The sequence below is a fragment of the Thermobia domestica genome, chromosome 2 (assembly GCF_964235325.1).
Source record: "Thermobia domestica chromosome 2, izTheDome1.hap1.1, whole genome shotgun sequence".
NCBI lineage: Eukaryota > Metazoa > Arthropoda > Insecta > Zygentoma > Lepismatidae > Thermobia > Thermobia domestica.
Genome location: NC_137455.1, coordinates 110,876,810 through 110,902,058, shown reverse-complemented (window position 1 = coordinate 110,902,058; position 25,249 = coordinate 110,876,810). Strand labels below are relative to the sequence as shown.

At 37.1% G+C, this 25,249-nt stretch overlaps 1 protein-coding gene across 1 annotated transcript in view; it reads left to right on the top strand.

The window, feature by feature from the left end:
- Positions 1-17,668, top strand: part of LOC145679714 (uncharacterized) — a 43,958-nt gene extending 26,290 nt beyond the window's left edge. The window contains exons 2-5 of the mRNA XM_081750281.1: positions 7,979-8,156; positions 8,775-9,027; positions 11,343-11,462; positions 16,961-17,668. Of these exons, the coding sequence (XP_081606407.1) occupies positions 7,979-8,156; positions 8,775-9,027; positions 11,343-11,462; positions 16,961-17,077 (668 nt within the window). The 3' untranslated portion in view covers positions 17,078-17,668. The remainder of the gene's footprint in view (positions 1-7,978; positions 8,157-8,774; positions 9,028-11,342; positions 11,463-16,960) is intronic.
- Positions 17,669-25,249: the final 7,581 nt, after the last annotated feature.

Genomic DNA, 25,249 nt, shown 5'->3' with positions numbered 1-25,249 from the left:
TTCTGTACTCGAGAGCGCTTGCGAGGTGGAATAAAGACAATTGCCTGCGTCTTAGTGGAGTTTATGTGAAGTCGCCACTTATTGCACCATCGAAAGAAGGAGTCAATTGTTATGCTGAGAGAGGAATTAATCTGTTGAATGGTTCGGGCTGTACAGAGAAAAGCAGTGTCATCAGCATATTGGAAAGTGTGCACATTGAGAGGAAGTGCCGGCATGTCAGCTACAAACAGAAGATATAGTAGGGGTGAGAGAGCAGAGCCTTGGGGTACACCAGAGTGAATAAAAATCGGATGAGAGAAGGAGCTATTGATGGTTACATAAGAGAGGCGGTTAGAAAGAAAGTGAAATATGAATCGGAGATAAGAAAGCGGAAGTCGGAAGCGGTGTAGTTTGAACAGAAGAGCTAAATGCCAAACTTTATCAAAAGCTTTTTCGAGATCGAAAAGGATGAGACAAGACGGTCGAGTAGTATTATAATGATTGGTAATGAGATTTAAGAGTCTGAGCAGTTGATCGTTGATGCTAAAATTAGGTCTAAATCCAGCCTGATGCACAGGAAGCAAATTATGGGTAGAGAGATGGAGATGAAGTCTGGCGACGATGATGCGCTCGAGAATCTTGCTAAATACGGAGGTTAGCTGTATTGGACGGTAAGATGCAACAGAATCTGGAGGTTTGTTAGGTTTCAGAAACATTAAAGTAGAGGATGTTTTCCAGTCTGAGGGGAAGTAGCCGGTACGAAGTATAAATGTATAGACATACGAAAGAAGAAGAAGAAGACAGTATGGTGCTTCTTTGATGTGGCGATAAGTTATCCGATCCAAACCAGGAGCTGTATTACGCTTGCGATTCACGACAGACGAAATATCGTCAGTAGAGATAGGAGCGGTGAGAGGATTATTGTCGGGAAGACTATGAGTTTCACTCGGTTGTAAGTAAGGTGCTGATAGGTTCAAGATGTCCGTGGGATGCCTCCGGGGAAAGTCTGGTGAAAAAGGAGTGAATGTAGTTTGCAGGTGGTCGGCAAAAGCGTTGGCTTTATCTTCATCTGTTTGTAGCGGACAGTCATTAATAAGCAATGGATAAGGCGTCCTGGTAAGCTTGCCCGTCAGCAGATTAAAGCGTTTCCAGTACTTAGTTGGGTGCGAAGTTTCTGCCAATGTGTTGCAAGTCTTGACCCAGGTCCGGAGTTTATATGCCTTAACATAGTTTCGGACTGTGCGCTGGAGTTTGCGATGATGCTGCAGTGCTTCCAAGTTCCCAGTGCGCTGAAACTCTCGGAAAAATGCGCGGGAGCGGTGTATAAGAGGTAGATAACTTGGTGGTAGGCGTGGTTGGAACCGGGAGATTTCAGTGGTTGGTATATGAAGTTCGGACGCATGACGGATAGAGTAGGTGATATCAGAAATGCAATTATACAGAGCATCTTCTGTGGTAGGCGGCTCAAGATTGGCTAAATCGGCAGTGATTGTTGAGCGATAATGTTCCCATTTTGCTTGGTCAAAACGTGGGACACGCCGAGATTCTGGTAAGGTTCGAGGACTATGAGGCTGTGGTTGATCAATGTGAAGTTTGATGGGTAGATGATCGCTACCAATGGAATCTAGTACCTCGAGAGTACATCGTTGGGAAAGATTGACAGATGAAATCACTACGTCTGGTGTGGTTTCAGTGATAGGTCGGGTAGGTTTTGGTATGTCAAAGATATGGCCTGTGGTATGACTGGTGATGAAGTTAAGGAAACGTTGTTTCTGGTTATCTGAACGGCTATGAATATTAATATCTGCCATAATGATATAATATTTAAAGTTATTAGAGATATACTGAAAAAAGGAGAGGGGGATTGGGTGTCCAGGGCGCACATATATGGTGGCTATAGTGACATAAAGGGAGTGAAAATAGAGGGTGATAATGAGGTGCTCCGGTATGTTATATAAGGCAGGGTGGTATTGGCGATGACTAATGGAAGAATGAAAGCCAACAGCCACTCCCCCATTTGCTCGGCGTGCAGCTACTGTAGAATCACAACGTAGTAATGTATATCTAGGTATTTTAAAAGACATAGCTGGTGTGAGGTGAGTTTCGTTAATGAGGAAGGCTTGGATAGATTCTTCTAAGAGAAGCTGTTCGAAAAGAGTATAATGAGTAGCGATGGATCGAATATTAACAAATAAGAGCGAAATACCCATGATTACGCTGCAGTAGAAGGGTTGGAAGTTTCTGCGGAGGCATGTTCTTCGAATGGAGTGACATGAAAATACACGTGTGGACCAGAGTAGGTAGCTTGAAAGGAACATTTAAAGATCAGGCGAGCAGAGTGATTGACCACCCCGAGAATGTGTTGTCGAAGAAAAGGATGAATGTTTTGCATTGCGATAGTGAAAAAAGATAGTAATTGTTGGAGAGTAATAGGTTCGTCGATAGCAGGTGGTGGTAGTGCTTGCTGAGTTGGCGGTAAAACAGGTCGCAAAGGAACCGTGAGTTCCGGGCTGAGAGGCTCAGCTGTAGGTTTCGCTTTGCATCGATAACTATACGTCGGATGCTGCTCTGGACATGTGGAGCATTTAGGTGGTTTAGCTAAGTTGGTGCATGCCTTAGTATCGTGGGCCCCGCTACAGTATCCACATTTGCTAGGTTGCGTACATTTTGAAGTCGGGTGGGAATTGTACGCTTGACAGCGCTCGCATCGCAATGGTAAAGGTGGAGGTGATTTTGATGGCTCGACGCGATGCTTTCTTTTATAAATGAAAGCGCCATAAGCTAGCAAGTCATCGATGGTGGTTTCGGAATTAGTAAGGACTCGTACCATGTATGTGGCTCCATGGTCGTTTTTAATACGTATGCACTTAAGTATAGAGTGCCCCTCTTGAGTGAGTTCTTCCTGAATCTCATCGTCTGTCAGGGAAGGATCCACCCCCCTAATGACAACTGAAAGAGCCGGGGTTTTTCGTGGAGGTGGTGCCTGTTTAAACGCCTTTGATTCAAGTCGCTTCATTTCAGCATGTTTGCCAAAAATTTCGAAACTGCATTTGTTTCGGACAGTGGATAAGAATGATGAATCGTATGACTTGAAGATTATCCCATTGCGTGTATGAACAATTTGAGCGACGGAGGCGCGTGGTAGATATTTTATGAGTTGTTGAAAAGCCAGCTTGGTATTCTCAAATTTGGGATCAAAGTTGGTAAGCAGGAATGAATGAAGACGGGGTTTGGAAGAATCCAGTATAGTCGGAAATTCATTAGCGTCGTCGAGATTCATGGATGAAACAGACTGCTCGGATTCACTAACAGTATGATGACGCTTAGACGGTGGCTGGGTTGAAGAAGTGTGATGTTTGTCCGGTGTGCGTGATCGGGATCTACCAGAATTTTTGCCTTGGGAAGCAGTTGGATGCCTTCGGTCAGTCCCCTGGCCCACTGACGTGGGGTTCAGAGACGGCCCAGGAGGTTGCGGTGGTACTCCCGGATGGCCACCTGACGCCATCCAAATGGGCGCAAAAGACTTCGGCGAAGAGGATGATCGAGGAAGCCCACTGTGGCTCTCACTTGAGGCAGCAATACGTCCTCGCGGAGATGTCGGTCAGTGCGAGCACTGGCCCTCCACAAAAGAGATGAGGAGACGAAAATGATGATGATGGCCACGGGCTCCCACTTGAGTCAGCAATACGGACTGCAAGGGGATGTCGATTGTCTGTATCAGAACAATCCTCCCTAAATGATCAAAAATAGTAGTAAATGCTCGTAGAGCGTTAGAAATCGAACTCAGACCTGTAAATCGATGAACGATTCGGAATTCTGAGTGAGTATATGCAGTAACAAAATTTCAGCCTTTTTTTTTATATTATTCTAAAAGTTACAAGACTGTAAAGATAAATAGTCCACTAAGTGTGTTCGTGTCACGTTATTTTTTTATTTTTACTCTAAGAGTGTCAAACACGAGTATCCTCTAAATAAATCTTATCTACCCCACTCGGGGAGGGGGCTAGAAGATTCAAATGACACCAATGTACAATCACTTACCTCTGTTTCTTTTGTGGCTCCATCTCTGGATCACCCTCGGCCTCAATAATCTCTTCCAGTGACTGCTATCTTGATGTTTCCTGTATAACACCAACGTGTCGTGATCTTAAATGGTACCACAAGCCAGTCGTTGAATTTCGATTGTGGATAATACTTCGACAGTAATTGCATTTTGAAGAAACACCATCATTTTCACGAGTGAAATGTTCCCATATATTCGACTTTCCCATTGTAAATACTTCCCGAAAATATCTCTTCTTGCAGTTATCTTATATAGTTCGAAACAAGCTCTGCGTTGGTAACTGATATAATGAACTCAGTTGGGTATTCCTCATAACGAACTAATGCTTCTCCCACTAGGCCAATAAACATATCAGAAGTGTTGATATCGTAGGACACGTGTCCTTTCTCTAAACAACAATCTTTTATTGTTACCAAAATATTCAGTCACAGCGAATACGAAACCACGTACCGTATCAACAAAGGCGAGTACGAGATAGCTAGCTAAAAGCAGTCTCAAATAGCTATTACGATTAGAACACGCCGCATCAGCGAAATAAGATACTATTCAATTTCAGTCAGGGAGTAAAGCTTATCTGTATGTAACGATGCGTTTCTTTTCTTATGTTTATAACTTCAATCAAACCAGGCAGGGAAGGAAATGTTGCTCTTTCGCAACTTCAAATTTCTCATCAGTTTCGTTTCGTCCCTTCGTGTTCCATCTCCTTCTGTTTCGATTTTTTTCGTTTTTCGTTTTCCGAAAAATTTTTCGTTTTTCGTTTTCCGAAAAATTTTTCGTTTTTCGTTTCCGAAAAATTTTTCGTTTTTCGTTTTCCGAAAAATTTTTCGTTTTTCGTTTTTCGAAAAATTTTTCGTTTTTCGTTTTCCGAAAAATTTTTCGTTTTTCGTTTTTCGAAAAATTTTTCGTTTTTCGTTTTCCGAAAAATTTTTCGTTTTTCGTTTTTCGAAAAATTTTTCGTTTTTCGTTTTCCGAAAAATTTTTCGTTTTTCGTTTTTCGAAAAATTTTTCGTTTTTCGTTTTTCGAAAAATTTTTCGTTTTTCGTTTTTCGAAAAATTTTTCGTTTTTCGTTTTTCGTTTTCGAAAAATCCATTTTTCGAGAAAGTATTTTTCGAAAAAATGTGGCCATCCCTAGGTCATTGTGCAGCCTGCTTTCATTAGACCACGTACTTCTCGGCATGTGTGTACCGGGGAGGGCCAATCCCATGCATCGTTAGAGGTGTCCGGTGACTTCTTGAAAAGATCATATGTATATACATGAATATTCAGTTGTGATATATGGAGTAACATGTTGTAAGAGTTACTGTCAGAAGATCGTGCAAATTTAGAACGCATATGAAAGTCTAACAGCATGTTAATCTCCAATGAAATAATACACTGAAATAATCTCAATTGACACTTCATATTCTGTGCGTTTTAAACCATATTCAGATTTAGCAAACACTTCCGTCACACGTGCTATTTTCGATAAGCTATACATAGAGATGCCAGAGCTCGAGCATATATATATATATATATATATATATATATATATATATATATAACGAATTTTTTCAACGGCTCTTTTCAAGGGCAAATCTGTAGATGCAATGGTATTTCTAGTTCAAATGAATAGTTAGTAGAGCCATTGGAGAAATGTTTTATGACCAAAATGACTTAGTGAGAATTTAATGGCGTTAGCGACTACTGTTCTCAGTACGTAGTAGTTAAATTTAGCGAAATAAACTCATCATTTAAAATTTATCCATAAACTAAAACTTCAACATTTTTGGGTGCTAATGACACTTTTTATGTGGGAAATTATATCTATCTATATACATAGTATTTATTGAGGATGTTGAAATTCTAGCGTGAAGAGGTTAGAAATGAAGTACACAGATTTCTTATTTCAAATATATTAACATGATATACAGAAAGAAAGAGTAAATTCTGTAAATAATGAACTTCTACTACTGTTAAATTTACACTATATCTACTCTACTCTACTATATCTACTATAATAATCGCTGAATGGCTTTAATTTCGTAAACTGAACTTACATTGGGTTCTAATAGAATATCTAAAGCTCACAATAAAGTTTCCCCCGAACGGAGAACGAGTATAAGCGAAATTCAGTACAAAAATAAATGTGGGTTTTGTGTCTCTTTCTTGATTTATCATACTATTTCTTGTTTGCCAGTGTGAATTAGGCAAGCCATATAACACGACGGCAAGATGTATAACTTTCAGGAAGTTGACAAGATTGTGAGACAACCAACATAACTTTTATGATATACTGGGTTGCAATACTTACGAAATGCCAGCCCGAAAACCAACAAAGATAGCCAGCCCAGCCCCGGACTAAACACAGAACTTAATTTTATAGGTAACAAATATTGTAAAGATACTTTTTTAACTGTAGAATCCACTACAGGAAAACAAAGGTGATAGTTGAATAAGAAAATTATTTTTAAAATGTCAAAAAAAGCGAACATTTCAGTTTTTCCCCAAGAAAACGGGCTTTTTATGAAATAAACTCGATCCAAAAAAGCCAACTTTTTTGGCATATCTACGAATACCAGACGAAGTAAGATTATATTTTTTCTTTTTTTGTCCTCCTCCCAAAGTTGTTCAACTAATATTCTGTATGCAGATTGGTAAATCGTTTTGTTACACCCAGAAACGCCAGTTTCACTGTATTGCATTCGAATTGTTAGGCAATCCAAAGATGTAAACAAAATATAATAGAAATTGTTATTTCACACCTCATTCCATTTCTTACACTATTGACGGACTACTTAGAATCTAGCTCAGAATCATTATGATATTCCAACAAGGACATAAGTAGAAGTAAATTATCATTAGTTTTTGAAAGAAATAAATACAAATCTTCATACTTCATATAGACAGAGATAACAGATATCGTTTAGGAGTTTAATACATTCGGCTAGCGATCGTAAGATTGATTTGTCCCAGGTTTCAATTCTAGTCAAGAGGTTGGTGATATGCGTTGTTCTTTGTTTATAAACAGGATATAATAGTCAAAAATAAAGAAACACACGAAGTATCAATTGCCCATTATAAAAGTCACGAATAAAATTTTCTGCTCCTAGCAGACACGCGGCAAACCAGTGAAAGAGCTTAGAATGGGAGAAAGCGGGGCAGTTTAATAAGTGTTCCGAAAAGTCGGCCATGTAGCCCTACTAATAACCATTAAAGTTCCCGGAACTCATGAGCTCGGCGCTCACAAATGGAACTCGCGCTCACTTGACCTCACCTTCACGTGAGTGTGAGTTACAAATCTTGTGAGCGTGATGTCAAATTATGTTGTGAGTGTGAGGTTGAGTGATCGTAAAGTTGAGTGAGTTTAGTCCAAAGTGGACACCTTTGGCATGAGTCTGTCGTACTGTACCTGAAAGACCATACACTCTGTCATTGAAATTTTTATGTGTCTGCTATAGTGCGGAAGGTATAGCGTCGTTGGCTTCCCGCGAAAAGTAGTAGTGACGTTTATGCGGAGTTGCCAGCTTGGTTTACTCGTGGCACGCTGAGAGCAGTAGACGATTAAGGTTGACTGACCTTGCGATAAGTAAGTTAGGCAAATTTAAAGGGTGGTGATTGGCTATCCTCTTACCACACCCTCAGTGACGAGCACGTCTAAGCGCGGGAAGCCAACGACGTTATACCTTCTGGACTATAGTAATGCTTGGATAACCTGAAGTTACACTATCTGTTCCTTACGTTGTTTCTTGGTTTTAATAAAAACATGAAGCAGCTACGTATGAAGTCACACAACATAGAATTAAAAATGGCTGCTTTAGACTTTTATATATATTACTATGGCTAGATCATACTCAACTTCTTATCTTACTTCATAAATGTTTAATCGTTTGTTTAGTAATTCTTGAAATACTTCTTTTTACTTTTTTAAATGCAAATTGTAAATTTGTTTTCTTTAGCAAACCCAAGAACTTTGGAATTTAAGCTGCCTAAGAATCACCCTCTGGTCCGCAGAAGTACTAAAGCTATCGCAGATCCAGAAGGCTACGTAGACAGCATTATCATCCAACTAGATGAAGAACTTAGAAACAATGGTTACGATCATCTTCCTCTTCCCCCAGGCTCAATTGGCGTAGAGTGAGTATAACACTTAAATATACACAGAATGGGTATCACTAATATTTAAAATCAAAACATGAAACTATACATTATTTATGTCCTGTGGCTCTCATATGCTAAGAATTACTTATTAAATGAAATTACAAAATTAATTATATATATATATATATATATATATATATATAAATGAATGATATACATATCTTACGAGACCAATTAAACTCATGAAGTCTTGACTTTGAATGCTAGTAGTGTTTGACGATCTTATAGTACTTACTCATATGAGATATTATGCAGGGCAGTGGTTTTTGAACTATGGGCCATCAAAGTTGGAACTTGGACTTCGTAAGAAATGTAGAAGACGTGTAGCAATGATGGAAGTTGTAAAAAAAAAAAGTCGTAGGGTAAAACACCAGTAAAAGGCCATCACAAAGGAACAACCTTAGTGGTGGAACAAGGAAGTTTAAGTGGCAATAAACCATAACAAAGATATTATGAAAAGATGGAATGAAGTATGTAGTATGTAAAATTACAAATTGATTATCATATTTTCAGCTAAGATACTGTATCCTATAAACTTTTCTCTTCCATAAGTACGAATTCATTATTATTATTATATTTAATCTCTTTGCTTAGCGATGAAATTGCTGATGTCCCCATTCATATACGTGTTGCTGTGGAGAATGGAACGGTGAATGATTTGGAGAGTGTTCAAAGGAATGGAGAAGTTACTGTCAGTGAAGCAGCCGATGGTTCCACTCTCCTCACGACTACCCTCATTATCAACAATCTTACAGCCGATTACAATCTTCGTGCAGATTTTGAAGGAGTTGATCTTTTAAATACATTAATTCTCGCTGAAGCTGATCAAGTCGTTTTGACTTTGCAAGTAAGTACATTTTAGAGTCTTCAGAATCAAAATAAAGCGAATATGTAGTTTCTTAACTAAAACAATACCCCTGTAGAATCGTGAAGTATTGAAAACATTCATGATGTTACATTAAACCTTGTATTTTACGAGGGAAAGTTGAATAAACATGATCTATCTACAAACATAATGTGCATACATAAGACAGTAAATCCACTGACTTATTCATAACCACATCTCCGAGACTATTGGGTGTACATGCTTGAAAGCTGGTATAAAAATTGTCCTTGCATTCTATGTGTTAGTATCGCCATGCTATGGCTGTAGATAAAACGGGATATTCTGAAATGTATAAAGGAAAGGTTCGGAGAAGATAGTGCTCTGTCACACTTTGGCTAAAAATGAACAAAGATTTGTTTGTGGACCCTTATCTGCCCTCATCTTTAACTATCAGTAAAAAGTTTCAAAAATGTTAAGAGACAGTAGCACAAGTGCTGTGAATCTTTATTGTCCCCATAAGCATGATCTTAAACATTTCAGCACGGAAAGCCTATGCCATGTTTTGGAGCAATATGGTGGAAGGGACTGGAAGCTAGTAGCATACAAGAAGTGTCAGAATACGTGCAGAAAACATTTATATATGTAAACATATTAAGTGTTATTAAAATTTTACTTATTTTAAAAAGATGAATATGTTTCTCATACTAGGGAATGGAGGGTGATGGTATTGAGTAGCAAGAGATGCTTCTGCTTTGCACACGATGGCTGCCGTATGTTGTGCCTTTGCCCGTAAAAGTTAAAGTGAGTGAAGAAATCAAGCTTGTGTTCGCACTAGCCATACATATCCCACATCCAATATTCTGGTTTGAAGTCAAGAAGCTTCATAACCCGCTCATCTCCGGTATTCATTCAGGGGCGTTTGATAATGCGTCCTATATGGTATTCATGATGTCAATCCTCTCCTCCAATCTTGTCTGGACATATTTCAGCAAGACAATGTACGTTCCCATATCGTCAGCGCACCCAACAGTGCTCTATTCTCTAAACGTTTTTCATCCTGTGTCACTAGGTCCCCCGAATTTATCCTTATTGAATATATGTGGGATATGATGGGATGGTGCTTGATCTTCAGCCTGAGTCCCAGTAATACCCATATTTAGTTATGCAAAGATATACAGACGTTGGTGGTGGTATTGTTCCCAGACAGACATTCAGCATCTTTCTGCCCTGACAGATACTTGTGTTCACCGTTGACATGCTATTGTAGTGACTATTATTTGTCTTCCAACACCCTCTATATAACATGTCCGTAACGTCCCAATAACACTATCTTGAGATCATTCAAACCTAACACTATCTTCTTTCTGAGTTCAAATTTGCGGCCAGATCGTGAATTTCTACTGAGCATTCTTAAATTCGTTTCCACCAGTGTACAAGTGTAAACTGTCAGAAGTGGGCTCATAAGTATAGAGAATGTACAGCGCATCCTGAAACCCTTCCAAGTAGTGCATATCTTTGTTATTTTAATTTTACGTCTCCGGCACAATGCACTTTGATGTCACTTATAACGGCAGCAGCAAAAATAGGTATAGCATTAGTGAAATAGCAGTTCCCTACGAAAATGTTAATCCGTACCGACTTGTCAAAGTCATGAAATGACGTTTCCACATTATAATATAATTTAGAATGTCAATCATGAGGAATTCCTATAGTGCTGAGACAACCCTCTGACTAGAGGAAACTATTGTCACTACTTTTTAACAAACCTATGTAAAATAACTATAGATTTGTTTCAGCGTTATATTGATGTTTCCCTTAGAAGAGAAGAAAAAGGATGGGGGGATTGTAATTGTGAAAATAAGATGGCCATATTTTGATTATTTTAAGATTATGGATATGTTATGGATATGAGAAGTACGAGAGCATAGACTGAGCAAATGCGAGGCTCTGGAGGGCGAAGTCCCCAGTTAGCCGATAGCTTGTTATGTATCTGTCTCATCAGAGCTACAAGCTCTTTTTATACAGGCGAATTTGAGTTATTATTATTATTATTATTATTATTATTATTATTATTATTATTATTATTATTATTATTATTATTATTATTATTATTATTATAGTGGAAATCTGATTTTAAATATCCCCTTGGGCACGATCTTGAGTCAAGATGATAACCATAATCAATATAACACTCAAAGTAATGCAATTAGAAAGAATGCATAACAAATAAATTCACACTTTATAAATTTGCTTATTGCTACATTTATATTGTTCTTAATTATGTTGCGGCTTATTATAAATCTATTTTAAAATTAATTCACTGTTTTATTCAATAGCTTGGTGCCAACGAGACCTCAGGGCAGGTTAGAGTTATAAGTTTCCATGCTCAAGATGTTGAACAGGTTGAAGTAGATTTTGAAAACGGCAACTCAATCACTCAAGTTGTTGTCCCACAGGTGAGTACTGCCTTTTATACCAAATTACACCACTACTGATATCCGTTATACAAAATTATACTTGTACTTATTTTTAAAGTTCGGATTAGAATCAGTGATGTAGCATTTCTACGTGCGGATCCTCCACTCACGAAGAAAAAATGTTGCATCTAAATGAATATCATTTTTTTAAAAAAAGTATTTTTGTGTCTACACTGCTCATCGAAATGTCTCTGACGTATCGTGCAAATTTGAAACTATAGCAAAAGGTTTGTACAGATTATTAAAAGCTGCGATAGCTAATTGTAGAAGCCAGTGGCGTATTTAGGGGGGGCTTCCGGGATTAAGCCCCCCCCAAATCTTACTTACTATAGTAAAGTATATGAAATATCTTGCTGAATTTTCACATTTTCAGGCAAAGCCCCTTCCCCCGGAAGTTAGCAAAGCCCCTCCCGAAACAAAATCATAAATACGCCACTGGTAGAAGCATAACGACGTCTTAAAGTCTGGAAACACCCTTTTCTCAATCAACTTGACTTAAAATTAAAATACGGGGTGTGTTCAAAAAGTATCTAACTTTTGGTCGGCAAAAATTCATTTATTGATTTGAAAATCCGAAACACCAATTCCCTTCAAAGTAGTCTCCTTTGTAATGTACACACTTCTCGTAGCGGTCCCGCCATTGTTGGAGACACATCTGGAACGAAGTTTTTCAAATGGTGAGCAACCGTGTCGTCGCATTCCGCATCATGATGACTTCTCGTGACTCAAATCGAGCCCTTTTTAGTGGCATTGTCAGCATAGGAAATAACCAAAAATCACATAAAGTCATGTCGGGTGAGTAGGGAGCCCAACGACACACAGGAATATTGTGTTTGGCTATGAAAGCCTGAATAAAAATATTGCGGACATTCTTCTCATGCCCAAATTCTCGTTCGAAATTGAACGCACTATCCGATTGAATAGTTTCCGCTAAGGGTATCGCCAAGCTTTTGGCAAAATTTAATTCAATATCTCTGCTCAACTTTTTCTGTCATTTTATACAAAAGAAATCCGACGACCGCTCACTGCACATCTTCACTTGTTGGCCGACTGCCAGCGACTGATGCTTTCTGCGTGCGGGGAAAAATTCACGACTACGCATGAGTGTTTCCTCTATATCTACACTGTAGAAAGTCTCCTGTGCTTCATTGGTTTACCCGGGAAAAAATAAGGTTCGATACATTTTGAACACGCCTCGCATACATAAAAATCACATTTTAAGTATTCTTAGTCTATCTATAAGTATCATACAAATACGGAGTTACGACAAAAGAATCGTCTTGATTTCGAACTTTAACGACAATCATTGTAGTGAAGTTCAAAAATCTCTTTCCGTATCCTGCCAAACACAAGGTTAAACATTAGATATTTTGATTAATGTCTCTTTCAAAGAAAATACATTATTAATTTTATAATTAGGTATTTTGTCTCTTGACAAGGGCGCCGATTTCTCTGTAAATTTGGGGAAGGGGACATCCAGGTGCAGAAGGAATATATGAGGATTTTTAAGACAAATTGCATTCAAATTATACCAAATATTGTATATTCATAAATGCAATATCAGGGGGCCCACATGAGATTTGGGGACCGGGTCCCCTTGCCCCCCCAGGATCGGCGCCCTTGCCTCTTGATAGGTCTTTTGACTAATAGGAGAGAACTTTTTTGGATCAAAAGATCCTATATATTTCAATCAAAAATTTTCTTGTACGTCTTGCATCTGGAGAACTATATACAGTGTAGCCAAACCCAAACTATTACTTAACTCAGTATGATGTATTTATTCCGTAGAAAATACGAAAATTCGATTTAGGGACCGTTCAAAAATTATGTGGCTCCTGATCCAAAATCTAACAATATATTTCAATCAAAAATTTTCTTGTACGCATTATATCCGGAGAACTACGTGCGGTGTAGCCAAACCCAAGCTATCACTTAACTCAGTATGATGTGCTTATTCCGTAGAAAATTCGAAAACTCAATTTAGGGGCCGTTCAAAAATTTTGTGGCCCTTGACCAAAAACTAATTATTGTCAAGATCGCAATCTTTTGATGTATTTTTTGATCATTCCTAAAATTCTTGGTCAAGATCGCAATCTTTTGATCCATTTTTTTTTATCGTTCCTAAAATTCTTGTTTCATCGTAAGTTCAGATCTAAAAATATTTCTTCCATATTTCTCAACCTTCAGTTTCCTCTCTGAATTCCCAATATTTTCATCTATTTTGAAAATCATCGATCAGTTGTATTCTTCTTCCTTCCTTATTTTCCTTTCATTTTTCACTCTATGGCGTTATGAAGAAGATAATGTCTTCACAAGACTCGTTCAATCCAATTGGCCCTCCTGCAGAGGATGCTAGCTAAAAGCGACCTCTTCTCTCCTATTCGTTTTAAAGTACATTTATTTGTTACTCTCTTCATAAATTTGATCTTTACCATATTTCTCTAGCACTACATTTCGAAACTAAATATATTTCTTCTCTATAACTTCCATTACCCCAAGTCACCGAATCATACGTCCATACCCTATTTATAGGACTTGACCGGCTTCCTTACTTCAATGTTAAGCCTGCTAGTTAGGAGTGATCTTTTCTTGTTGAATACCTCTTTGGCTACGGTAATTCTTGACCTGATCTGTTTGATACACTAAGTATCTCTCCTTAAAAGACATCCCACGTATTTGAAACGATCAACTTCTTCAAGCTCTATTCTGATTCCTATGAGCGAAGTTTCACGGGATATCCTTATGTCGTTAGACTTTTCAATGCAGATTTTCATTCCATATTACTTCCCAGTGTCAACTATTCTATTCTGCATCTCCTACAGTTCTTTTTCGATTCTATCTATAATAACCATGTCATCCGCATCCTTCATCTTTTAAATGATTTTCTAAAAATATAATCTTGAAATATTCAACTTCAATTAATGTCTTCTTAAGTAAGTATTCACTGTAAACGTTCAATAATTAGGTGACGTAATATATCCTTGTCTGACTCCTTCCACTCTCCATATTATTAGCTTCCCTTTAATTAAAGCGCAACTTCATTATGTGTCCTATATACAGGTTGCGAATAAGTCGACAACCCGTCCAGTTGACCCCGAATTGCTGAAGTATTTTTAGAAGTTTGGTCCAATTGACTCTGTCGAAAGCTTTTCGCCAATCGATAAAGTATAAATATAACTGTTCCTTTACGTCAAGAACTCGTTCTAATATAATTCTCATAAACCCAATAACATTTCTTTTCTGCGTTTCTCCATCTTCTTAAGCGTCGTTTCAGTCACCCACGGTGTTTTCGATGCTATTTCTATCTTGCCAGTGTATCTAGTGGCATCTGCTTAACTTTTCCTCAGCTATTTTCTACACTGCCTACCATATCGTCCATTGCACAGAGAAATCAAAGGTTGAGAAAAGATTTGTTATCATTTTCAATTGATTGCTGTTCTTTAATAGAAATGTTATGCTTCTTCTATCTCTTCTCTTGCATTATCATTCTTACTTCTTAGTCGTTCTAAATTTTATGTTCGATATTTCCTTCCGTTTTTCTTGATTGACATTAACCAGGTTTGCACCTCTGCCATCAGAAGATTGAGGTCTGATTGAGACCCGCCTCTGGTAGTGTCTTCACATTCCGTACGCTATTTCCGAAACTTTCCTTGATAAACGATTTGGTAGTTATTTTTTTTTTTTTTTATTTCCTGGACTTTTTCACGTGTACAGCTTAGTTTCTACTTTCTTAAACAATGTATTTGTCACCATCACATCATGTTGCGTACAGAAGTCGACAAGCATCTGGTCCCGTGCATTTCTTCTACGTGTGCATAGCTCAAATTATGCCACCACTTTACCGTTGACCATTGCACTTTCCTCAAGCCCACTATATTCACTTCACATTTATCCATATCTACTTATAAATTTCCAAGTTTATCCGCACGTCGTATATTCTTACGTTCCACGTTCCTATGCTGAAGTGAAAGTTATTCTTATCTTATCCTGGGTTATTCTTCCCAGAGTAGCCTCAACTATATAGAACCGTAGGAGGGGGGGGCGGGCTATTTTATCGCTGAGATATTTCACCTCAGGAAGACCATTCATTCTTTTTCTTCATCCCTCCTCGGAAAAAATAATGTAGTAGTATTTCCATTTCCTTTCCATAGGAATACATATGAAAGCCAAGTTTTAAATATTGTTCATCAACTCTTCACCGAAGGTGCATTTTGAGTTAGTTCATTTACGGGGTCTACAGCTATCTTCCAGCTTCGATTCAAGGCTCATGGAGTATCGAAAAAGTTTGCGAATTCAGCTAGGGCTTCAAATGAAATTAGAAGTTCAATAACTTTTTAAGTCATAAAAACCAAGTGAGATATGATAAATGAAACAAAAAGAAGGTTACGTAATTGGCGCAGTGAGTTATAGAAGCAAATTAGATAACCCAGGGTCACATATAACATTTATGCCGCCCTAGATCATTAAAGAAATATTGCACTATTAATATCAATAAACACCGGTATAGAAAATTTGAAACAGTAAAGTGATTAATCAATATTTAAGTGGAAATTGAGAAAATAAAATATTTACAACGAATAAAATAATTTATAATTTTAGTTTAAGTTAATGAAATGATAGTTGGTTAGTTGGTTGACTCGATTTCGTACTATGAATTCCTTTGAGCTTTGTCATGGAGCAAATATCGCTCATATCATGACCATCTACAATCGAAAGTGATATTTTGAAAGATTTTCGATGCGAGGATAATAATATCCATCATCTCCATATGCGCTGCATAACGACTTTCTAACATTTCCAGAACTGGGGTATGAAAAAAGACTGATCCTAGAAATTTTGCAACATCCAAAACTTGCCGTCCTGGGTCATGGCCCATGTTGAATCATGAGTAAACACGGCCCTGGATAACCTCAATAAATCAATGTGCACAACATTAGTCAATCACCAGCTAACATGGGCTGAAATTGAACCAAATGGACCCAGAAGATTTCTCTTTAAGCAGATGCAAAGTGATGCAATTCAGCCACTCTTGCCTCTAACAAAGCAAGTTAAAATATGAAAATATGAACCAGTGGTGTAAGCAAGGGGGCTTTGGGAGCTTAACTCTCCTTGAGCAACATATTACGGAAAAATACAAATACGACATTAAGATGTTTAGCATGAACCAATGAGCTCCCAACGTGTTCTTTTCAAACCTCATGTGAGAAGTTTATATGAATATTGCGATATGATAACAAGGTTCTTGTTTCACGAAGAACAAATAGCATGTGTCTATACCGGATTTATGCATCTGCGTGTACGTTGCTGTAATCATATTAGGTAACGTGAGAACAATTTTAAAGTTCAAATGACGATTCGACTGCCATATATAATAAATATCTTTATATAATTATTTTTAACACTAAGTGTAACTGTGGACACTTAAGTTATTATATATAAGTTAACCCTCAGAATAATTTTTTTTCTCTATATTTCAGTTGCAGGAACTCTTGAAGATCTTGGTACGTGTTGGAGTGGATTTCCTGATTAACGACCCAATCGTAGGCATCCTTCAGAATGTCCTCGATGAAAACCCGCTTCCAACTGAATTTTAATAATGATAATAATGAAAGATTGATCGAAATAAATTCTCGTTTCAATTATATTTGAGCGGCTCGCCAAAAGATAATCTTAATCGAATGGTGTTACTGGGTGGAATGGGTTAGAATCGGATTACAGAACAGTATGCAGGTAGTTGAAGTTCAGAAATATACCTGCACATAGCAGGAGAGCTTTGCTTAGTATACTGCATTGCACGGGAATGTTTAGCATTCTTTTTCAATTTACTCAAAAGTTTAAAAATGTCACTTACTATTATCTTCCTCTGAGCCTCTCATTTGCTCGGCCATTGTAAATACCTGAGATGTATATAATATTTTAATCATTGGTACCTATGTATTGTAGAAAATGATTACTCGTATTGTTGTTGTTCTTTCTCTGTATTCATTTACTGTTCAAACTGTTCAATCACGCTTATTGCAATGTATAATATAGTCTTATACAGTTACAGCAGCTTGTTCCTTCAGGTTACGATTAACATTCCTAACAATGTTACTTTATTATACGAAGTACTTACTGTGTAAAAGAAAAGTCCTTAATAAATTGCCACACTTGTATAATAGAGAAATATATGAGTTCTATTTACAGTTGTTCTTGTTTTCATTATTGTTATCTTGAATCTGCGAATTCAGGTAGCAGATGACATATCAGATGTTCGCTATAGCTTAAACTTCAGTGGTATGTATAGGGATACTCTGCAAAAATAAAACTTTTTTTTTTTTTCTGTAGAAGAGTATCCTAAACGTATCAGAAAGTTTTCATACAGTGGCTCAAAAATACTGTACCCATCAGCTGATATTTCATATTTTGTTCTGTATGATTTCATAGTTTATCACTATCTCGGAAGCAGTCGAAAATACAAGGCTGTTCCACTAAACAAACATGCTCCTCTCATTAGTAGCAGTCAAGGTGATCTTAATTCTAAAATTAAAAAAAAAAAAAGACTTTTGGAAAAGAATAGACGGAGTTATACGCGATTAAACCTCATATTGAATCAACTTGATTGTTTCCCATTGATAACAATGACTTCAGATGCCTATACTTACAATTTTGTACAGATAAGTAACAGCAACATTGCAACGATTTTTGAACGGAGCGTGATTTGTGGGTACAAATTATAGACTCCTTTCTATTGTTGTTAAAGAGAATGTTCCGTAGAAAGTTAGTTACATTCTTTCAAGACTTGAAAAAAAGTAGCTTTTTGTAAGTCTTTTCTAACATCTGAGTGTGAACAATGAATGCATATTGTAGTATCCCGCACATGGTTCTGCTTGCAAACAGCCAAACGTTGCTTATATTTATAGACAGAACCATGTGTGTCCTAGTGCGAACTACCGCAGAGCCAGATGACAGGAACACCAGTGACACCGTGTCGAAGAAGGACTACCAGTGCCACCATCATACTGAAACTGGAGAACTACATTTGATATCAGTCTTTGGTTGGTCACCTTTGCTCTTCTATCTTGCTTGGAGCTCGAGGAGCTACCTAACCCAAAGTTTTTAGCTTCTTCGGAGCTCTAGTGCTCCTTTCCTGCCCACTTAGTTTGCTCAAAACTCTGTTGGACTCCTAACATCAGCCAGTCAGCTTGCGTAGATCTTGGTGGCTTCCAAATCACCCTCTGTTTGCGTGGAGCATTAAGGATCTTAAGTCCACTCCATCTAGCTTGCTCGAAGCTCTGTGGAGATCCTTCCCTAAGCTACTTAAGCTTTGGTATACCTCTCTTTACCCAGTATTAGTGAACTATTTACATGAGAGTGGTTTTGTATTACACCATTTATAATGAGATTTTTATAATAAAATTCGGTAGTGGGAAAAACGTTCCTGTGCATAATGCATCTCTACCCATGCTCTGCCTATACTTGCATAAGCACAACTTTACAATATGCAAAAACAACAGTCTGCATGCAACTCTGTGGTGACAAGACAACAGCCTGCCAACTTATTCTCACTACCAACTCTTCATATAGTTAATAAGGGTAAACAAATTACCTCTTTCTACATCTCTTGTTGAACATTAAATAAATGAGTTGGCTACCAAATCTCGACACATCTGTGTTTTCATCGTTCTTCAAAAAGAAAATCTTCCTTCGGAGCTTTCATGTTCCCAAATGTTTACTAGTAAAAATGATGCTTTCAAGTAATAATGATTTATTATATTAACACTTGTTGTTATATCACTGCTCCTTGCATTTTGTTATCCGAATAATGAATATTCATTATTTTTATAACTGAATTAAATATGTACAACACATGACTACATTTACAAGTAATTATATTTTAAATTAATCAGTCATCTATAGTCAGACATCTATACTATGTAAATATTACACAAAACATAAGCAAAAGTGTAAATATTAACCTTTTCCAGCCCGAATTTTCATGTGTGATGGAAACAAAATATTTTTTCAGCATTTCCTGTTGCAATGATGCCACTCAAGACATCAAACCCGAAAAATTGCCAAATGCTGAAAAAATTAGTGCTGAAAAAAGGTAGTGCAAAAAGCTATGATACCGTGTGACATCATTGAGCAAGCCATAAGGATAACGTTACTATAGGAAAATATTTTTTATTATTACCTCATTTAATTTCATGAGAAATACTTGATCTGAGAAGTGAATGTAAGAAAGGTATATTAGCATAAAACTTATTGTTTTGAAATATCCCAAGTCGATGGATCACTTTTTTGTGAAGAAAAGGAACCTGGGAAAATTACTTTCTTTATGAGCGACTTACTTTGGAGGCACATACAATTTTTTGGTAAATACTACTTTCATATAGAAAGAAAAGAACAAATTCTTACATTTCTTATACTATTACAGTACACGACACAGTAAATTTGAAGTTTATGCGAAATAGAAAACTGTAACAATTATTTTTTTTCGTGTAAAGCACAAAGATAGTTTCCACTTTATACATCTCACCCCTGGAATTCTCTTTGACACAAAGTTTACAGCGCTGCTTTTATTTTGCATACTCTGACCAATGACCACACCATCATATCTTACATCATCAATTGGTCTTGTAGCACGAGGCTTCCTCTTCTTAGTCGCTGGAAAACATTTACCATCATCATTGGAAAGCCTTCCTCGTTTGTGTGTCACACCCTTATTTGACATCATCAACCTTGCAGTCACTTCAAAGCGGAATCGCAGCAAACTTTTGAAGCTAGTTTTATCTTTTTGCATACAGTGTCTGCGATACAGTACCCATGCATTCACAACACATATGTCCAACACCTGTCAACATTTTTGTTAGTTTTCAGGGATGTCCCAGTTTGCTGCAGACAATAAAGGTTTGATTTCTCAACAATGTTCTCCATCACTTCATCGGTGCAAAATTATCTGTAATATTGTAACGGAGTCAACTCAATATCAGGTGGGACAGAAAACTACGTACAATATGAAGAATCCACAGCATCTATATCTTTTTACGCCAACTGAATTCCTCTTAATTGGCTCTGGAACTGTCTTTGGTCTAGATGTCTCCGTTGGAACTAGCATTGCATCAATGCGTTCAAAGGTACTACTTCATCAAACTGAACTTCTGTTTCTACTGTAACTGGAGTGAGCCTATCTGCAGATGTGATGATTGAGTAATAAGTGTATCAACTCATTATCTTCACCTTCTGAGAATTCAAGGTCTACATCAGATATGTCATCCTTAAACAGAACATCACACCCTTGCAGTGACTTCCTGCTTCTGTCAGCCATCTGTGAGAAACAAGGCAGAAACTTCAATAAAAAAAATAAATTATATATATATATATGTAGTGGGGGATCCAGGATATGATAAAGGGAGGGGCTAAACCATAATTTACTGGTTTATCTAGTGTAAAGCAGGATTGAAGCTCATTTTATCCAGTGTATACCTGAGCGTCAAGGGGAGGGGGGCTATAGCCCCTATAGCCCACCCTGGATTCGCCACTATATATATGGGGTGCAAGTTCTTCGACGTAAATATACATATTTAAAGACAAAGTCTTTGAAGCTGCAGTGGGTAAGTACATGAGTTCGAGCCCCAGGAATGACCATCTTGACAGATTTTCCTACATTTTCCTCAATTCTATCACGCAATAATAATAACCCCTTCGCAAAATAGACATACTCATCTCCGTTCTTTGATTGACATACATGCATGTATGCAATATTGGTTGAAGAAATGAAAAAAATCGTTTAAATACTTAAGAGGATAAAACGATATAATTTTCGTTCATTTCAGTAAAAGTCGCTGTCTTTCTGCCTATTGAAACTTTTCCTCTTAGAAGAAGCCACACCTCACACTCACGTGCGCATTTGAAGCATGAGATAGATCTACAAGCCGGCAACTAAAATAATAGTAAACCTTTTTCATGTGTCACATAATTACAGGTCACAACATTCCGGACAGCTTGCGTTTTGACATTACTTTTGATCTTACGTTACTTTTGTCAATTGAGAACATTTGGCAACAGGCGAACAAAGTCGTATTGTTTACCTTGAAAATTCATAAGGAATGAATTGTTTGTTTTATCATCGTAATCTATGATTATTCTAAATAGCTAAACATAAAAATATTTGAGAAAAATAACTTAGGGCACGTTTCCATTTTACATGAACTTGTAGCTGTCATTAAAAGAGACCTTGCAACCCCCATATTTCTATGTACAGTCTTAAATTAAAACATTCTTGTCAACTTGAAAGGAGTTCAACATGCGCACTTGCTGGGACGTCTTGTGACTAACAATTAACCCCTCCCCACTTAAAAAGAGAACCATTTTCGCGCACTCCCCTCCCTGTCCAAAATAATCCGTAGCGGCGAAACTGGTTTTTCTTTTATGTCAGCGGGAGGGCGATAGCAGGTAGCAAGCAAGACGTCCCAGAAAGTTGCGCATCGTTCAACTCCTTGCAAGATGGAAAAAATGTTTTATGACCTTTTCAAGACTGCGTGTACATGGTGAAATATGGTAGGGTTTCAAGATTTTTTTTTAATGACAGCTACAAGTTCTAACGTGGCAACCCATCTTTACTCATCTTATTTATAGCAAAATCACCATAGCCGTTTTTCTCTTCCTTCACAGCAGTACAACATGGCCTTGACAATTGACGTTCTAGATCCTCTGGCTTCACCGCGAGTAAAGGCCAATCTACACCATAAAAGATCTTGTACAAGATCTTGTAGCTGTCATAAAAAAATCTTGAAACCCAATCTTTCTATTTACTGTCTACACATATCAACTTCTTGAAAGCAAGAAAGACATTTCCACCCATGCAGCACTGCGCTCTAGTGGACAAATAGTGAACCTTCTCATTACAGGGTTCTGCCTGGATGACAAATGGGTTTACCTGAATCACCTGAATGAAGTCTATCTATATATTGTAATTTTCTTCACATTTATGTGGCTTTCAGATATTCACTACTAGCAGCGTTCACCCCGCTTCGCTGCGGTCACCCCGGAACGCAATAAACTTTGTTACTTAGATAATTTCTACTTTTTCGCTTTCAAGTGATATGATAAAAACCATAGAAGATTGCATTAAATGTTAACATTATATCGCCTGTCATTTATGTTAACCCGCCCCGCTTCGCTGCGGTCACCCCGGAAGTTTTCGCTTTCAAGTGATATGATAAAAACCATAGTAGATTGCAGTAAATGTTAACATTATATCGCCTGTCATTGATGTTAACCCGCCGAGTGACACGGTCATGCGGGTTGCATATAAATACGTTTATTTTTACCTATGATGAACTAACAAAGGATTTGTACGTTATGGACACTTGAATGGTCAATTATCTCAAGACACTGGTAATTAAAAATTAAAGTGATATGATAAAAACCATCTAGGGTCCAAATCCTAATAACCCCCCAAAAATAAAAGAAATTGGTTCAGCCGTATTAGCGTGATGAGGTAACAAAGGATTTGTGCGTTCTCTTTTATATATATAGATTTTTAATTAAGAGTTCAAATACAGAATTACACACCTCCAATTAAAAAAAATCCTTACATTTGACCTTTTTCTAAACAAAGAATAGCAAAATTTGAAATATTAAAGAAATTGGCCTTCATTCCCTCTTCAACATCGAAATTTTTGACAACGCTGCAGCATGTTTTCAGTTATTTATAACAAGGAGTTGATATGCCGAGTTTCACGTCCCTTACTTAAGGGATTTCTAAAATACTCTCGGTAAAACATTTGAACACCCATTACCGCTTCCCCATTTGAGTTCGTATTTTAATTTAAAATCCTTTCTGATTCCTTGCTATCATATTAAAATGATTTTTCTTCCAAATATCACATTTTTTAGTATATTAGTATGACCTGGGCCAGTGGCGTAACTACAATGGAGCGAGTGGAACAGTTGCTCCAGGGCGCACAGTAAAAGGGTGCATGTGCGAACGGACTTTATGCAAAGAACGTTTGAAATCATTTCAAAAGGTACGCTATGACTATTAGCAATTAATTGGCAACAGCCGATACCGGAGGCGGATCCAGGAATTTTTGAGGGGGCGGGCAGGTTTGAAAAATAAACTTGAAACATTTTTCGATATTTGGTTCGCTAACTAAATGTGTGGACTGCAGTGCTTCATAATTCGTATTTATCTCCACCCTTCTAGAGGCGGCACTGAGGAGTGGCGAACGCACCCAGAATCTTCCTTTTGAAAGAAGTTTTATATATATTTTTTTCCTACAGCCTTTAATCAAGCGCTCCGTTAGGGACTAATTTATATATTTTACTCCTCATGGAATATGGATTTCTCTCAGGATTAGAAACCTGCTTGTGTTTGATTATTTTTGAAAGTATATTTTAACATCAAAAGATGATATTATATTACGAACGTTTCTATTCTATCCATTAATTAAATCACATCTAAAAGTGAGACAAGTGTAATATCAGAGAAGGGGGATGGGATAACGAGTCAGTTGTTACGCCATGCCACTCTGTTGGCCCGTGTTTCACGATGCGAGCAGGTGTTTTCACGATTCATCTTACAAATATCTCCCAAACCGTTACTCCCTGTTAAAAATCTTAGTGAACCTTCTTTGTAGAAGTAGTCTTAGAAATAAAATGAAAAACGAACAAACAAGCCAGACTGTACGATAACGAAGATATGAGTGATACCGTAAACGCTTCCAGAGGGAGGGAGTCTCGATTTTTACAAATATCCCCTAACCAGTTACTTCCAGCTATAAATTGTACTGAATCGTATTTGTACTACGTAATCTTAGGTGCAAAAAAAGAGTGAACGCGCTAGGGTATATAGTAACGAAGATATGAGTGATGCCATAAACGCTTCACAGGGGGGTTTAGGGGAATAGCGGGATAAGCATCGGGGAGAATTTAGGAGAATTTTGAGAAATTATACCTTTACATGTGTGCTAACGATTGGTAGATAATTCATCTTGCTACAAATTTGTTCTGACATTTTCCCTTCATTGACCGGGCTAGTGGGCAATATATATATATATATATATATATATATATATATATATATATATATATATATATATATATATATAACCGGGTCACGGATAATTCGCAACAGAAAATGAAAAGGGGTCAATTCCCACCAGGAAAGCAAAAGGAGATAGGTTATTCGTTATACGTACAATGTACCTAATAAGAAAAACACTTGTAGATGAAATATAAGCTTTAGAAATATGAACTACTACTACTACAACTATTATATTATTACTATTATTATTGACCACATAGGCTCGGAGGCCAATTCACCAAAATCTGTTGACTCCATTCTTAGAAGCCCATTATTATTATTATTATTATTATTATTATTATTATTATTATTATTATTATTATTATTATTATTATTATTATTATTATTATTATTATTATTAGTTTTGAAATACTAATAGCTGAACTTCCTATTTGCTACTTATTTCCTATTTTGATGAATGTTGAACAATGACTTATGAGAAATGATAACTTCGATTAAAATTTATTGTGATTACAGAATTTAGCTTGAAGTACCGTGATGAATTCAATATGCTATTTCGATGACAGCAGAAATTATATTCTTTTGACACACACATTCATATGGCCACGTCTCTCGCAAGAGGAAACCAAAAGTGTCATAAAATTCCTGACGTAAGTTGTTAATTTATCACATCATTAACTTCACGAGTGATCAAAATGATGTGTTTGTGCATATAGCTTTCATTTTATTTATA